This window comes from Amblyomma americanum, chromosome 9, assembly GCF_052857255.1.
Source record: "Amblyomma americanum isolate KBUSLIRL-KWMA chromosome 9, ASM5285725v1, whole genome shotgun sequence".
In the NCBI taxonomy this organism is placed as follows: domain Eukaryota; kingdom Metazoa; phylum Arthropoda; class Arachnida; order Ixodida; family Ixodidae; genus Amblyomma; species Amblyomma americanum.
Genome location: NC_135505.1, coordinates 133,716,817 through 133,732,415, shown reverse-complemented (window position 1 = coordinate 133,732,415; position 15,599 = coordinate 133,716,817). Strand labels below are relative to the sequence as shown.

Sequence of the window (15,599 nt, the reverse complement as noted above, 5' to 3'; positions counted from 1 at the left end):
CTCCTAAATTATACCCGCTGCAAAACTAGCCACTTTTTACTATGTTTAAACAACCGACATGTTGGCTGATTCGAGACTTACGGATTATCGCACCACCTGTTGACAGCGTACCGAATTAATATACATAGCATTGTTGACATTAAAGCGAGAAAGCCTTATAGTTGTTTCCAGCTCGCCGATAGCGAAGACTTGTTTTACACTTTCAATGGCACAATACTGTGCGTAATTTTGGCAGCAGATACGATTGAAGAACTCGGGCGTGGCATGGCCCACGCCAAGTCAGTTTTCAGTCAATATTGTTCAACTCTGTGGTCACCGTCTCTGGCCGATGCAGCAAGTGTCTGCCAAGGTCGCGACCGAAGCATGTAATGCCACTAAACCCCACAGGAACACAACCAAATATGAATATGAACAAAAGGTTCGGTCCAGAACACTGGATTTCACACCAAGCGGCTTTGGTCCTAGGAAGGCTTGAGGGAAGAGCGCCGGTGTCACTCCTTCTGCAAGACGCCCGCAACTTAATGCCGAAATAATATGCGCCCCAAATGATCCACAGAAATCAGAGCCCGTGCACTGAATATTTTAGCGCTCCTGCGCAAACTGTCTTCCGTAGTTTCACAGCAGAAGTTAAACGAACTACGCAGCTCAGGTGCGCATTCCACTTGGTGCCTTGCATAAATGAAACGAGAGTAGTTTTCAAACAGAAGGAATGTCGCCTGACCGATGAGAAAGAAGTCAGTGATGTTAAGAAAAACGTAAGCCTTACTCCAGGAGGGATATACTGATTAATCAGCGCGATATAGTTTGTTCGGCTTTGGAATCAAGCTTGAAGGGCTACCCGGCAAGCATCTCGATCACTTCGCGGGGGCAGGCAGTGACGAGAGAATACTATGCTTTACTCTTTTTCTATTAGTTGTTACATAAAGTTACCAAATAAAAGAAAAACTGCTTTAAGTTGTGTGTTGCACCGCTTGCGTCTAACGGCAAACAGCTTTCAATTAGTGCGGTTTGCCTTAAAAAAAGCAAAAAACTAACACTTTTGAAGAGGCATGAAAACAAATTAGGCTTAACTAGACTTGGAGTTCCTATTTCGCAGTGAAAAAAACGGGAAAAGGTGGGCTGTTGTCACTTCAGAGCCAGGATACTGATCCAAACGACATAAGTTATGTTCAAAATGAAAGCTTAGTTTTAGTGGATCATCGAAGTAGGTGGGCTTTTTAACCAGCCACGTCTCACGTCCTACAATAACCAGAGGAATTTAGAAATTGATAACTCAAAGCTCATATTAAGGATCTGATAATAAGCAGAAAACTTTATAAAATTACCCGTTCCCGAAACGTCTGAAGTAAGCGAGATACGAAACTAAAGGAAATGTTTTCAAATATTCTTGCCGGCGTGCAGGATGAAATACTAAAGGTCTCTTTTGGATCGACACTGCTGTATGTAAACTTCTGCCAACTTTCTCCAACTTTTCTTCTTTTCAGAACGTGTGGACATGCTCAATAAAATTTGTGCTTTTTCAAATCCCTGAACCTTTGCGTAATCTTTTTGCTTGGTGAAACGAAGAATGCTTTCAAACAAGTTACCTGATGATCATAAGGTATTCCGAATATTCTGAGGTTCTTTCCCATCAACTATGCAAAAGCCTGCAGCGACCGTGTGCTTGTATCACATTCTAGAACTGGTGGTTTACTTTGGGAATAACGAGAACGTCTTCAAATGGCGCATATCGGCTTGACATACAACACTGACAACTTTCCTCCCGTATTTGTAAATGATACCGAAGCCTACCACCTTTGCAGCGGGGGTTCCATTTTTTCGACCGAGCGAAGCTTCTCGAAGTTTCCGGAAGGTTCGTTCGAATTTTTCGGCAGCAGGTGCAGAAAGGAAACCTGGAAACGAAAATACACTCGCCAGTTTTCGAAAAATTTAGCCTCATGCTTTGGACGGCAGAAGGAGCCACAATCGGCGCTCGCCCGGCGCCGGAGTGTGCTCGCGAAGCTCTGGGGCGAAACCGGCGAAGACGTCTAGTGTATACCATCGTGTGCGCGCGTGTGTGTGTTATGACGGCGGTGTACAGTGTATTACAGTACGGGGGCCTGCTCCTGATATGATGATTGTCGCCAGAGGCTGTTGTTTCTCGCTGGGCCCATCCTCTCGGCGGTTTCAGGCGCCCGGTCTTTGGCTGCTGCTGTCGCGGAGGAGGAGAGAGAAGAAGAAGACCTCCGGGGCTAGACCGTTGTTCGCGACCGGGCGTCGCTGGTCCTGCGCTCAGCGGTGACGGCGGAAGTGGACGTGGGTGTGACGCACCAGAAACAACAGCGTCGTCGACGGCAGCAAGCGTCTTCGCACCGCCCTGCGTCCTCGCAGCACTGCTAGCAGCTTCCTGACTGCGAGGGGAGAGACAGTTTTATGTTTCATACTCGGTTTTATGTTTTGTAATCATGCCATACCAACTAGCCCCTCATCGCTCACTATCTGAGCGACATACAAGTTTTGCGGTAGGTTTGATACTCAGCACGTACCAAAACTAGAATGATAATCATGTAATACCCGCCGCGGTGGTTAGGGCGCTCAATTACTGATCCGGAGTTCCCGGGTTCGAACCCGACCGCGGCGGCTGCGTTTTTATGGAGGAAAAACGCTAAGGCGCCCGTGTGCTGTGCGATGTCAGTGCACGTTAAAGATCCCCAGGTGGTCGAAATTATTCCGGAGCCCTCCACTACGGCACCTCTCCTTCCTTTCTTCTTTCACTCCCTCCTTTATCCCTTCCCTTACGGCGCGGTTCAGGTGTCCAACGATATATGAGACAGATACTACGCCATTTCCTTTCCCCCAAAACCAATTATTAATTATTATTATAATCATGTGAGGTTGCGTTCATCATCATCATTAGCCTGACTACGCCCACTGCAGGGAAAATGCCTCTCTCATGTCGCTCCAGTTAACCCTATCCTGCGGCCACCGTATGCCCGCAAACTTTGTAATCTCATCCGTCCACCTAACTTTCTGCCGCCCCCTGCTACGCTTGCCTTCTCTTGGAATCCACTCCGTTGCCCTTAAGGACCAGCGGTTATCTTGCCTTCGCATTACATGTCCTGTCCAAGCCCATTCCTTCCTCTTGGTTTCGACTAGCCTGATGTCATTAACCCGCGTTTGTTCCCTCGACCACTCTGCCCGCTTCCGGTCGCTTAACGTTACACCCATCATTTTTCTTTCCATAGCTCGCTGCGTTGTACACAACTTGAACTAAACCCTTTTCGTAAGCTTCGACATTTCTTCCCTATAGGTGAGTACCGTTAAGATACACGTGTTGTACACTTTTCTCTTGAGGGATATTGGTAAGCTGTCATTCATGATCTGAGAGAACCTGCCATATGCGCTCCACCGCATTCTTATTCTTCTAGTCATTTCCCTCTCATGATCCGGATCAGCGGTCACTACCTGCCCTAAGTAGACATATTCCTTTACCACTTCCAGCACCTCGCTACTATTTGTCAGGTTTGGTTGGCGCTCAGTAATAATCGTCATAAACATTTAAATCAGTCTTCAGAGGTGCCAAAGCGACCAAATATTTCTTTTTCGTCTTACACAACATAGATAATAGCTTTTCTAGGCCGAGAAGATGTGTTGAAATGCAAGACTAAAGGCATGCGAAAAGGAACGTTTTGATGCGCTAGAGTACGTTGGAAATCCACTGGGCTCAAGTTAAGCGAATCGCTACACGAGGCAAATGGAGTGTGTGGGAAGTGCAGGGTCAATAACCGGCATGGAACACCTTTTAAAAATCCCGAACAGCAACCGACATTCAACACCGAAGAAGAGCACGTCCTTCCCCAGTAGAGAAATATTTTCCTCCTCCCACTCATGCCGTGAAACTTCGAATGTCATGGAACAGTGCAAACACTCGACTACTCGAATATCAAGATGGATACAAAAGATATTTTGTGCATCACGGCTAAAGGGGCTTCTTTGTTTGTGGGCCCGCTAAGGAATAGTGCACGCCACTGCGGTGGCTCAGTGGTTATAGCGCTCGGCTGCTGACCCGAAAGACGCGGGTTCAATACCGGCCGCGGAGGTCGAATTTCGATAGAGGCGAAATTCTAGAGGCCAGTGTACTGTGCGGTGTGAGTGCACGTTAAAGTTCCCGAGGTGGTCGAAATTTCCGGAGCCCTTCACTACGGCGTCCCTCATAGCCTGAGTCGCTTTGGGACGTTAAACCTCCGTGAACCATAAACCAAGGAATAGTGCGCGTAGATGGAGATGAGGAGGTATTGTACACGTCCTTTGTCCCCCGTCTGTGCGCCTTGTCCCTTTTCCCTGCCAGAGCTTCTGCCACACGTGCAACGCTGCTTACCTCTGTTGTCTCACTTCCTAGCTCATTCTGTTTCTCGTCTGAAATTGTTCCCCTTCCGTTTTCTCTTTTTAATCTTTGCATCTCGGAGGACAGCTCTTTGCACAGGACACTCACGCATGGCGACGTCTTGGTTGAGCCCTGGCCTCCGAGAGCGCCTTCCTCCACTTCCTGGATGGTCTCCATCTCGTCCTGGTGCGGAGACGGCGCCGCCGCCTCGGTGCCCGCGACGCCACCGGCCTCCTCGCCGCCGGACTCGGACTCGTCGTCATCCTCTTCGTCGTCGTCCTCTCCGTCTGTCGCCCGGTCGTCGAGCGCGGGCTCGGTCGGCGCCGTGGCGGCCCGCGGGGACGTCGACGAGGCGGCGGCGCCGCCCTGCTGTTGCAGCTCCTTGAGCCGGTTCTCCTCTTTCAGGATGTTCACCCAGTGTTCGTAGTTGTCCTGGAGGTGCTTCGTCTGGAGGCAGCTCACCTTCCGTGGCTGAAGCTGCTGACTGGGCCTCTTCCACGGTCGACCTGCCGAGCAGTCACATCGTGTAGGGAAGGAGAACGGGAAATAAAATTCGACAAAAGCATTTGTTGGGCGAGTTGGTGTTTACGATGATCCATAACTACAGCGCAAACGACAGGGCAGAGATGAAGAAGGACAGAGATGAAGGACACCACAGCGCTGTGTGGTGTCCCTTCTTCATCTCTGTCCTGTCGTTTGCGCTGTAGTTATGGGAAATAAAAAGAGCCCTCAGGACTTTAACCTTCTCCTAGGGCGAAAGAAGCGACAGCGACAGCTGTATTTTAGCTCAAAGCTCGTTGAACATGCCCATAGCGAAACTGTTTCGAAACTTGGCTTCCCTTTGACCATATTGCTGAGGCTAAACGACGATGGCGCCACTTCTGGGCTAAGTCGTTAACTACTAGTAGCGCACTGCAACGTTTGGTTTCTCCACTATTCTGTGTTGTGAGCAGCGCTGAGCAGTTCTTCTGAACACCGCAGGTGGCGTGACAGTCTGCTGACCACCGAGCCTTGGCCCAGTCGAAGTGTCAGAATTTGATGAACAGATATTATGGGGAGTTTTCGCAATTGATACAATCAAACTGCTAAGATTTCAGCCCACCCCGCTACATGTGTTCTCACCACCAGGCCTATCTGAACCACGTGACCTCAGTATATGTGGTGAAATAAATGAATTTGGTTTGATTTGATTTGAAATGGCCCAAATCGAGAGTACCCGCTATGCAGCTCCCATACGTCGTTACGGCTCAGGCATATCTGGCCAACAGCCTTGCTTCTGGGCTGCAGCATTTGAGGAACTTGCACAGGTTGCCTCTGCAGCAGTTAGGCTGTGCTGTATTTATCTTTAACGATAAATTCCTGAAATTTGCTAGAGCTTAGGATGCTTACCCTAATACATATGTCAGGAAACAGTAGAATACACTGAAATTTTGCTGACTGCAGAAGGTGATCACTTGTTTGCATTTGCCGTTGGAAACTCATTCAAAACACTACCAGATTAAGAACCGCCTGTAATGTGACAATAGTTGGGTTTTAATGGCACCAGCAAACTGAAATCTATGCATACAGTAACAAGCACATTTTGTACAGGTCAGTTCACTTACACAGACCAGCCCTCTGAAGCACAAGGAATTGGTAAACAGGGGCAAGTTTTATTTATACTGATATGCTAGAAAATCCCAAGCATGATATTGCAAGACCAGCTGTGTCTGCTGTATGAAATGCATATATGACACAATTTTTTTTCTGAATAAAAGCGTATGACAGTGTCTTGTGTGACATTTCAGAGAGCTGGTTATATATTAAACATGGGAAGTATATAACACGTCCTGACACTATAAAATGTCTGTGCATTCCCATGGATTAGGAAAAAGGCATTGCAGAAAAAGGGTGACAGCATTCACATCACCAACAGTGCATGATATGCTGAAAAGCACCGGTTTTGCGCGACAAGCGTTGGAGCTTGAGATTAAGAGGCTGAGGTTGTCTTGCCAGCAGGCAAAAACTACTTAAACCTCTCAACCTCAAGCTCAACAAGCGTTAGTTTGTGCAGGGCACATTCAAGGCAGTGAATATATACATCTCTGCAGGCAGCTGATGCGTGGAACCACAGACGATTTAAAGTGCAGGTCATAACTGAACACTTAGGGCTGAGGCATGAACGAAATGGAATGTGGACATCACTCTGACGTGCATGGTGAAGATGTGCGTGACCAACAAAAGGGTAGGGTGATGTGCGCTACTTTGGGTAATCTATTGGTCAGAAAAGAGAGGAAGTTGCCTATGAAAAAAGAAGGCTTCCCCTGCTCTGAATGTCGTAAAGAGCAAGCCGTTACGTACCACACCATGCTATTGCCTTCAAACTGTAGAATCGCATACCTCCACCATCTAGTGAGGAAAGCCAACAGCGTTAGTGACTAATGGGGCTCTATACCTGCTGACAGGGTGAGACAGTGAACAAAAATGTACAACCGGTGGAAAGCACACACAAACAGAACAAAACAAAGACACATATCTACTGACTGCGTTTGCCTGAAACAAGACACGCATACGGCAACATTGCTAACGCTACAAACACCTAATGACACTGGAAGGGGCGGGCATGCTGATGTTTCCTAGGCACAGGAAAACAAACGAACACCTCTAGGAGGCTAAAAACTACTGAGCCGCTAGTAATCATTCTGTAAAGCGGCAAATACATCACAACGACTGTTGTAAAATGTCAGCACGAAGAAAACAAACAGCTGAAACCATAATAAGGACATAGCACACACACTATTCACGAAATCATAATGAGTCAACATATACCAACACAACTGACACTTATAAGTATAACTGAGCATGCACGTACCGAAGTTTTGGAACACAGATAGCTACACGACACCGCAAAATTTATGCGCTTGTAGACATAACTACGCCCGAGAAAAACAAGTTTTTCGTGGACAGTAACAAATATTTCATACGCGGGTTCCCAGAGCCCCTGATTTGAAACAAAACCGAAGAGAAAAACGCCAGTGGTTTCGCTTGGCCCATCAAATGCTCACTGACAGAAGTTTCTTAGGCTTAGACATGTTTAAATTTAAAGAATACTGAAAAAACTTTTCCTGCCAACAGCCATCCAGGAAAGGCTTTCAGAAAAGACACCACATCAACCTGAGCAATACTGAGGGTAAAGAAACAGTGCTTACCGCTTGCCGATGTTTCTCCTTCCGTTTCCTCTTCCGTGTCTCTCCCGGTTTGAGAATCAGTTTTGTCGGTGCCGCCTATGAGACCGAACACAGAAGTGTATGAAAGCAAAGTCCACGTCGCATGTAAGAATTGAGATTGCAACGAGAACAAACAAAAATATAAAAGACAAACCTTGCCAGCCGATAAGGTCACACTCTTACAAAAACTTCTTTAGACAGTCTATAGATTGTCCGTAGACTTGTCTGTAAAGTTTATAGACTATCTATACACGAACCTTAGAGAACAGTCTATAGGCAATCGAACTCCTATAAACAATCAATACATTTATGGCCATACACTTTTAGTAGACTTTTTGTCTTTATACAGTCTATAGACTATGAATAGACAAAAAGAGAGATCTACAGGAAGGCAATAAAGTCTATAAGAAGTCTATAGACTGCCTATAGACCATTTCTATAATACTGTGCAGTATGTCTCTGAAATTGGGTAACAGAAGGAATAGATATATAACTCGCTCGCACTGTGGAAGAAATACTCAACATATTCCGAATAAGGAAAACATTTAAGATAAATTAGCCGTTTGCTTTCACCTGTTCACTGCCAAGCTGCCTTTCAAAAGTAACACCGTCAACACCTCAGCTGTCGTGGTCGACACGTTTTAGGCGGCTTACCGCTTCGCAGAAGGCATTTACTCATCTATGGTCCAACTTTCGACATGGAATATGATGCATAGACGATAATTCCTGATACGAAGAAAAGGTGCTCGAAAAACAGGTTTGCAGATACGTAGGCTGGGTGCGACTATTGCCGGGTTAGCATTTCATAACGGTTTACTGCGTTTTAATTCCATATAGTCGCGGCGCCAATCATAACGAAAGCAAGCGGAGGTGGTGAAGCAAACAACCAATCACAGGCACGGCCAGCCTGATCACAGCGCCGCCCACGGGCGTGCTCCCGCCGGGACCAATGTGACGCAAACCCCCAAGTCCTACGTCATTGGTGACATCGACCAATGGCAGAGGACCAAATCAAGTGAACAAAAAAAAATAAACCGTGCCAAAGTACGGTCCCATAAATGCCTTCCCACAAAGTACCGGGCCCATTGAGCCTCTTGTATTTGATCGATGCTACTTTTCCTTCGTCTACTGCTTCCTCTTGACCTTTCTTTTCTTCCACGGTCACCCCAATAACATGTATAACCTCTTCTCCTATCTATGTGACCGTGAGTGCAGTGTACGGCATCAGAGGTGGGCATTTCACCACAAAAATCTGATCCTCACCTCAACTTCAAAAAGTTTGCCGACCTCACTCAACCTCAACCTCATCAGTTGAGGTTGAGGTCTCCTTAGACGCCCTCACCTCACTTTTTCCTGAGGCCACTTCTGACCTCACTCAACCTCACCTCAAATGGTAAGGTTGAGGTCGGCTGCTCGACCTTAGAAAACAAACGAAAAGCAAAACAAAAAGCTATTAAGAAGTTTTTCAGTTAAAAACAGTTCTGAGAATCCTGTGAGACAGGAAAGCCAAAATGATGATGGTATTATTTAATAAGGTGTGTACATACACTATTCATGTGCACGCAATAGGAGAAGCTTATAATCTGGGATGAACCCTCAGAGAGTATACGGCCTGCGGGCAGGGGTGTCCCATACGTGGTTGCCACCAGTACGTCGGTGAGTACTTTATATGTGTCAATACTTGGCAACATGCTTCGTGTATACTTGTTCGTATTGGACGCCTCTCGCTCATTCGCGCACGAACCGGCAATTGACAAACACAGCCCTTCTACACCATCTACCAGAAATTGGGAGGAGGGGGAGGTACTCATGATACTCCTTTCAGGCTTGAGAATAGTTACCGAATATAAAGAAACTGGTCGTCGATGCACTTTCCGAAGTGAGGGTTATGCACACACATACCAGTATATTTCGATTTTCTAGCTCAATCGGGCATAGCAAGAATGCTCTTTTCAGGCCACTTTACGTTGCCTTCGAAAACATTTAAGCTGCGACCGTAGTACACAAAGAGAGGCACATTGTATTTATGTCTGTGTAGAAGCGAGCGGCTTCTTTTATTAATGGGAAAGCATTAGATGGCTCACTTTCAAGGTCATATCCGCAAAAAAGTGTCCGCAAGAAACGGCGCCATGCGACGTCACGAGCCGACGAGTCACGTGACGAAAATGATGACGTCACATAATAAATTAATGCTAATTAAATTAGGCAACGCTAAGAAGAATTAATATAATTAGTTATGGCATCATGTGAGTGTGACGTCATACCAGGTCACGTGAGAGCGATGTATTGTGCCATCAAAACTAGTCACGTGACGCGGCTGTAATATGACATCACACCTACTCACGTGACAACGATGTAATTTCTCGTCATACCAGGCCCCCATCCAACCACCTCCCACCCCCATTTCAAGATCCATATGGATCCCACATTACTACATATGCGCGCATTACGCATTACAAAAAGTGCCCACAACCCGGACCACATTAATGGCATTGGGATTGTCCAGCAGGTAAACGCGCCAGTTCTCATGTATGACATACTGCAAAGATCATGCAACGACACATGCCTTTGACTCTCGAGATGATGGCGATGAAGATGATGCTAACAGTGTATCCTTATAAGCCCGGGAAGTCTGATGTAACGCTACCAAATTAAAAGTTGCCAGAATATTGATTATTTATTCTACATTACCCAGCAACCGAACACAATTATTGTGCGGGTAAACAGGAATACATGCAGCTAATAATTAAGGATGGTGATGTTGATGTTCCTGGGAGGTCAAGACCCTTCCCCGTTTCCGCCATTTCCCTCCAGGTGGCGATGGTAATGGTTTCGAAATCCTAGGAATTTTCCGATGACTCGGTGAACCAGCGGCATTTCGAAAGAAACGGCTAGATTACGTCTTCGAACACTGTGCCAACCATTAAAGTCACACAGGTCAAAGCAACTGGCCTAGAGTGGGGAGCGTGAACCGCTCTCTTTGTAAAGAGCACCACGGCTCTGCGCTCAAATTTCGACGCAGCGAAATATTTTTCCGAGCCTCTCCCCTTCCACACACACACACACACACGCACGCACGCAGACATGCACGCACGCACACACACATTTGCTGACCTCACTCAGAAAATTTCTAGCCGTCGCTGACCTCACCTCAGCCTGAAGGTTGAGGTCGACCTCATGAAGTCGAAACCTCATGAGGTTGCCCGCGTCTGACGGCATATGTGGCCATACATGTGCATCTACAAAAACATGCATGCCGTTTCTAGTTATCCAGGTTAATTTGAATCTGCTGTATTTCCAAGTTAACTCAGCAGTGCAGAAGAAATATGGCTGCCCCGAACTTTGGACGCAAAAAAAAAAACACTGCAGTCAGGAGGAAACGCGAAACTGGGTAAGAAATCTGGCATACATGGCCTACAGATTGCATTCCTGCATTAAAATATCCCAAAAATCAGGAACAAACATGAATTTGTCGCGTATAGAAGTTGCAACCAACATATGGGTGCACTTTACGTCCTTGAGGATATGAAGTTCAATACGTGGCCAATGCCTGTGAGTACTTCATTGTGTAGGAAGCAGAGAATCATTGAGGATGTCAGCGCTCTTTTCTGCTAAGAATTTGATCCTGCATTATTGTTCCACGACGTAATCGGCTTGCGAGCGGACGTTATTAGCGTCAATTTCTTAACGGATATCTGCAAGCCTTGGCTTGCAAAGTATGTGGCGTACGCAGTATTTGCTTTTCTGGAGCCTCGTTAAAACTTGCGGACGTGCCGCTATCTCGAGCACGAATGAAGGTGCCTTCGACTTTGCTGGAGGACTGAGCGACCCCTCATCATGATCAAACTTGTCTTATGACAGTGGAATTGGGAACAGAGTGGGTCTTAACGAATCGACCAAGGGCGAAAGAAGCGTGACAAGATGCAAAGTGCCCCGAGGTCAAGCCATCATACGGGGGGACGATTTGTCGAAACGGTCTAGTGTTAAGAAGACATAAACCCAGATGCATTAGTGTAGCACTTCAGTTCGATAGTCACAGCTGCGTGGGGAAGGTGTTGCACAAAAAGCTCAAGGCAGGAGCTCGTCTAGACGGGCTGCTAAGGATGATGCGCTGTAGAAGACTCTAAGTGTGTTAATAAAATACCACGCCGAAGCCGTCCACCGATTGGACCATAATCTTGTTCTCAAAATATACGAATGAATGACTAAGATATTATATTCCGTTTTTCAGAAAGGGCCTAAGGAAACCGAAAGCTCATTAGCACGCGCATGACAATGTTCTTGTTTCAACATTATTGGAGAAAGATATGTGAACTGGAGTTCAAGGGCGAAGAATTTCAAATCGAATCAGAAGCATGCAATGCGAAGTTACAAACAAGCCAGCAGGTTGGCAGTATGATGAATAACAAAAGATGCTGTCGTAATTGTCACCACATACATTACCAGAAAAGGAACGATTGCGTGCCGAAGGACATTGCGACATTGATTTCCTGTACATATTTGTGCAAATATTGCAAGAAAACTGGCAGGCTGATTACGGAACTCCCTAATGCGTTAAAGCGTTGTGGTTGCGGGTGATTTCTCTGATTGAATGAAGAAACACGTTTTGGCGGGCTAGTTGGTTAAGCATCTTGAACAAACAGCGCGAACAAAGACGAGCACAAAAGACAAAGCGCCGTGTCGTTCGCTTTCTTGTCTTTTGTGCTCGTCTTTGTTCGCGCTGTTTGTTCAAGATGAATGAAGAAGTTATGTTACGGCGACAGCTGCGCGAATATCATTCTTCGTGATTTTACCGTCGTCACTGTTTTTAAAAGTTGCATCATCCACCCCTCAATCCCAAAACATAAAACCCACCAACCTAGATCCCCCCCTCGCCCCCCCCCCCCCCCCCCCCGGTTCGGCGCTTATCGGAGGCCGCGCGCCGGGAGGGGGAGCTTGTTCCGCGTGCTGAAGGCGCAGCTGCGCAAGGCCTCTGGCGGTCCTGAGATTTTTCACCACGAACGACGCGACGGAGTCCAGCCAGCCTTATGGCGCGTTCACACTTCGACATTCGGCGGCGAGAGCGAGCGGAATCCGCGGCTGCCGAAATGCTGTCTCGTTCACACTACCCGGCCACCGCGTCGCCGATCATCGTCTGTGTGTCGTCTGCTCACGGCGTACACAGATGCGGCAAGAGGTTAATCGATGCTGTCTACATACCAAAACCGTATGCACGCTTGCGTACGCTAAACGCAGCTATTTTGTCGGATGTTACGCCATTTCTAACATTTTCACTTTTTATACGCCTAGTGGCGCCATCTGATGGATATGAGAGGAACCATTGTTGTTAACAAACCGACGCCCCTCTTAAGTCTAAAAGGGGAAAATCGTCACCCGAAATAAAAGTTAAAGCAAATTTATCACTCAAACGTTTTCTTATGGGCGAGATGAGACAAAGCGAAAGACCGCTGGCTCTTTTATGGCCAGTGAACGCGTTGAAAAAGGAAGTAACAGCGACGAATTCAGTCCGAAGCGAGGCGCCCTGCTTCGAAGGGCGCCGCCATGTTTGTCGCCGCGGGTACTCGCCTTCCTATTGACTGACGAGATACGGCGGATTTTTTTTTCCGGCGGCAGAATTCGGTCGTGGACCGATCGGCCTTCCCACTGGGTATTTCGGCGGAATCTTCGCCGCGGCAACGGATTCCGCTCGCTCTCGCCGCCGAATGTCCAAGCGTGAACGCGCCATTAGACTATGGTGACGCCGGCGACGTCGCCAGTATTTCCGCCTCACGAGCTTCTTGACGCTTTCGCGTTAATAAGGCAAGGAGGGGCAAGGAAGACGCTGCTTGCCTTCGTCTTCGCTGTCGGACGCCTCGACCCAGTGGCCGGGAAGTAGGCCGGCCTCGCCGTACGCGTTGCAGAGTGGAGCCACGAGATGGTTGATGAAGGACTCCTGTAGCTTAGCCAGCTGCGGGTTGCAGCGGTCCATGAAGGGCGACACCTGCATGCCCAGCGTCGCCTCTTCGTCGCCCTGCGTACAAGTGTGGGCCAGGGAATGTTATCAGAGGTCTCGGAGTCTCCACGTGGTCGTCACGTGCAACGCCGCAAGCAGCCAGTGCTAGCGTAACAAGCGGCTTAATAGCGCAGTGCGGGTGTGAATGTGTAAACCTTCGCTAGAAAAGGAGCAGAACCTGACGTTCAGCAATTGACCATTTGCGGAAAAGCGAGCGCCGCCTGTCGTGCAAACAGAGAAGCTCCACCGGCACTTTTGGTTGAAAAGGGGCTCTCGAGCAAGCATGCGCAAGGCAGCGTTCAGCAGTTCACGTGCGCTTGTTTTGATGTTTTAGTGTTGTTTATTTGCCGGAAACGTGTGTTTGCTAACGAAAGAGTATGATGGAAGAGGAAAACGCCCCATTTCCGTTTTTAGAAACGGGGTGGGCGAAGAGTTTGCGCGTTGTAGCCTGAAAAACTACCATGTGTGGCAATACCTGCACTCTGCTACCTCAACGGAACGCCGAGTGACCAAGTGAAAATGTGCGTGAATGTGCGCCTATGTGCGGGCTAGTGTGACAGTATAATGGGATGCACTTTCCTAATGCGCACAGACGTTTACGTTTGCGCTTCGTTGATAGTGCAGGAGTTTCTGCTAACTTAACACAACACCTTTTGCCTCAGGGCACACTTAGCTGATTTGTGAACGACCCGTTGTACTATCTCAATCCCGGCTCGTGCTAATACGGCAGAGCGTTGCTCTTAGTGCTAACGGGCCGCAGGAGCGTTAGAATGAGCGGATATACGCGAAGTTGCGCTCGGCTGTGCTCCCGCTGTTCAGGTAGCACATTGTAGCATTTATGGTGAATGCTCACACAAGTATATATAATTCGGTTTTCCTGCATCGGTGGCAAAACTCTTCTAGAACGACAGAGCAGTGTGTACTTGGCAGCTAGCGCGAAATAAAGCAGCAACACCCGTTTCGAAACGTGCTGGATGTGCACATTACTGGTCCCATCAACGGGTTCGTCTCTTGCGCCTTGTATCTCGTCGCGGCCTTTATTACGTACAAGTCTCGCTGTTGCAAAACGCGTGGTTAGCTTAGATAAAACGCGTTGCAGTTACATATCAGTTACGTGGCAGTTACAGCTCACATCAGTCGTCGCACTACAGCGCAGGAATGCACGGCCGGCTCATGTTTTCCAACCAAAAACCAAACCGCCTATAGAGGGCGCTGCCTGCGCCTTCACCACGCATGCGCAGAAACTTTTCCGAAAATGGTCAATTCAGACATCCGAGTCATGGCTTTATGCAAGTGTACCCGCGTTACGCATTCACCTACTGTGAAAAGAAATAAAGAGCGAGAGGGCGTACCTGTTCGTAGAATTCCTCGGCTATCCTGAACGTCCACTGAACGTGGATGTCGTGCCTCTTGCAGGGTCCGTTGATGTCGGCCAGCTTGATGGCCATCTCCATGACCAGTAGCCGGTCCGTCTCGTTGTTCCAGTCGATCCCCGGGGCATCCGTGTCGTTTGCCTTTGATCAGGAAATGGATCAATCAGACAATTAATCAATAGACGCTGCAAGCCACCTTATCTAGCGACACGCTAGTGTTACGCGAGTAGACCATCTTGTTTTTTGTTTTCGCCAAAATTTTGTTTTAACGAACTCACAAAGTGCATGGTTCTGCAAAGATTGATGACAATAGCACATAACATTTCCAAGCGTAACAGCTTGAGCACTGTTCAAAAAACGTCGCGATCAAAGAAGAACGGCCCCACTTTCAGGTGAACTAGGAACACTGCCAGTCCAGACATTTTTATACTTGTGTATCTTGGGTTAACGTTCCAGGCAAAGTATGTGATTTCACAACTCTCCGAGCAACCATGAAGATATAATGCTAACGAGAGTGGCTCCAAAGAACTGTTTGAAACACGTATCTATCGAAGACTTAAATACTTGAGGTCGCCAGTAGCGCCTTCAGCTCAAGCATTCCTGTCATATCTGTTTTTAGTATCATTATTTGAATGTGACGTAAGGCGCAGTAGTGGGGAGTGGCG

At 47.6% G+C, this 15,599-nt stretch overlaps 1 protein-coding gene across 1 annotated transcript in view; it reads right to left on the bottom strand.

Moving 5' to 3' along the window:
- Window positions 1-1,913: 1,913 nt before the first annotated feature.
- LOC144104431 (cGMP-inhibited 3',5'-cyclic phosphodiesterase 3A-like) overlaps window positions 1,914-15,599 on the bottom strand; it is a gene marked incomplete in the record, with an annotated part of 296,611 nt that continues 282,925 nt past the window's right edge. The window contains 6 exon segments of the mRNA XM_077637421.1: window positions 1,914-2,390; window positions 4,472-4,869; window positions 6,704-6,751; window positions 7,552-7,626; window positions 13,399-13,579; window positions 14,914-15,075. Coding sequence (XP_077493547.1) covers window positions 2,376-2,390; window positions 4,472-4,869; window positions 6,704-6,751; window positions 7,552-7,626; window positions 13,399-13,579; window positions 14,914-15,075 — 879 coding nt within the window.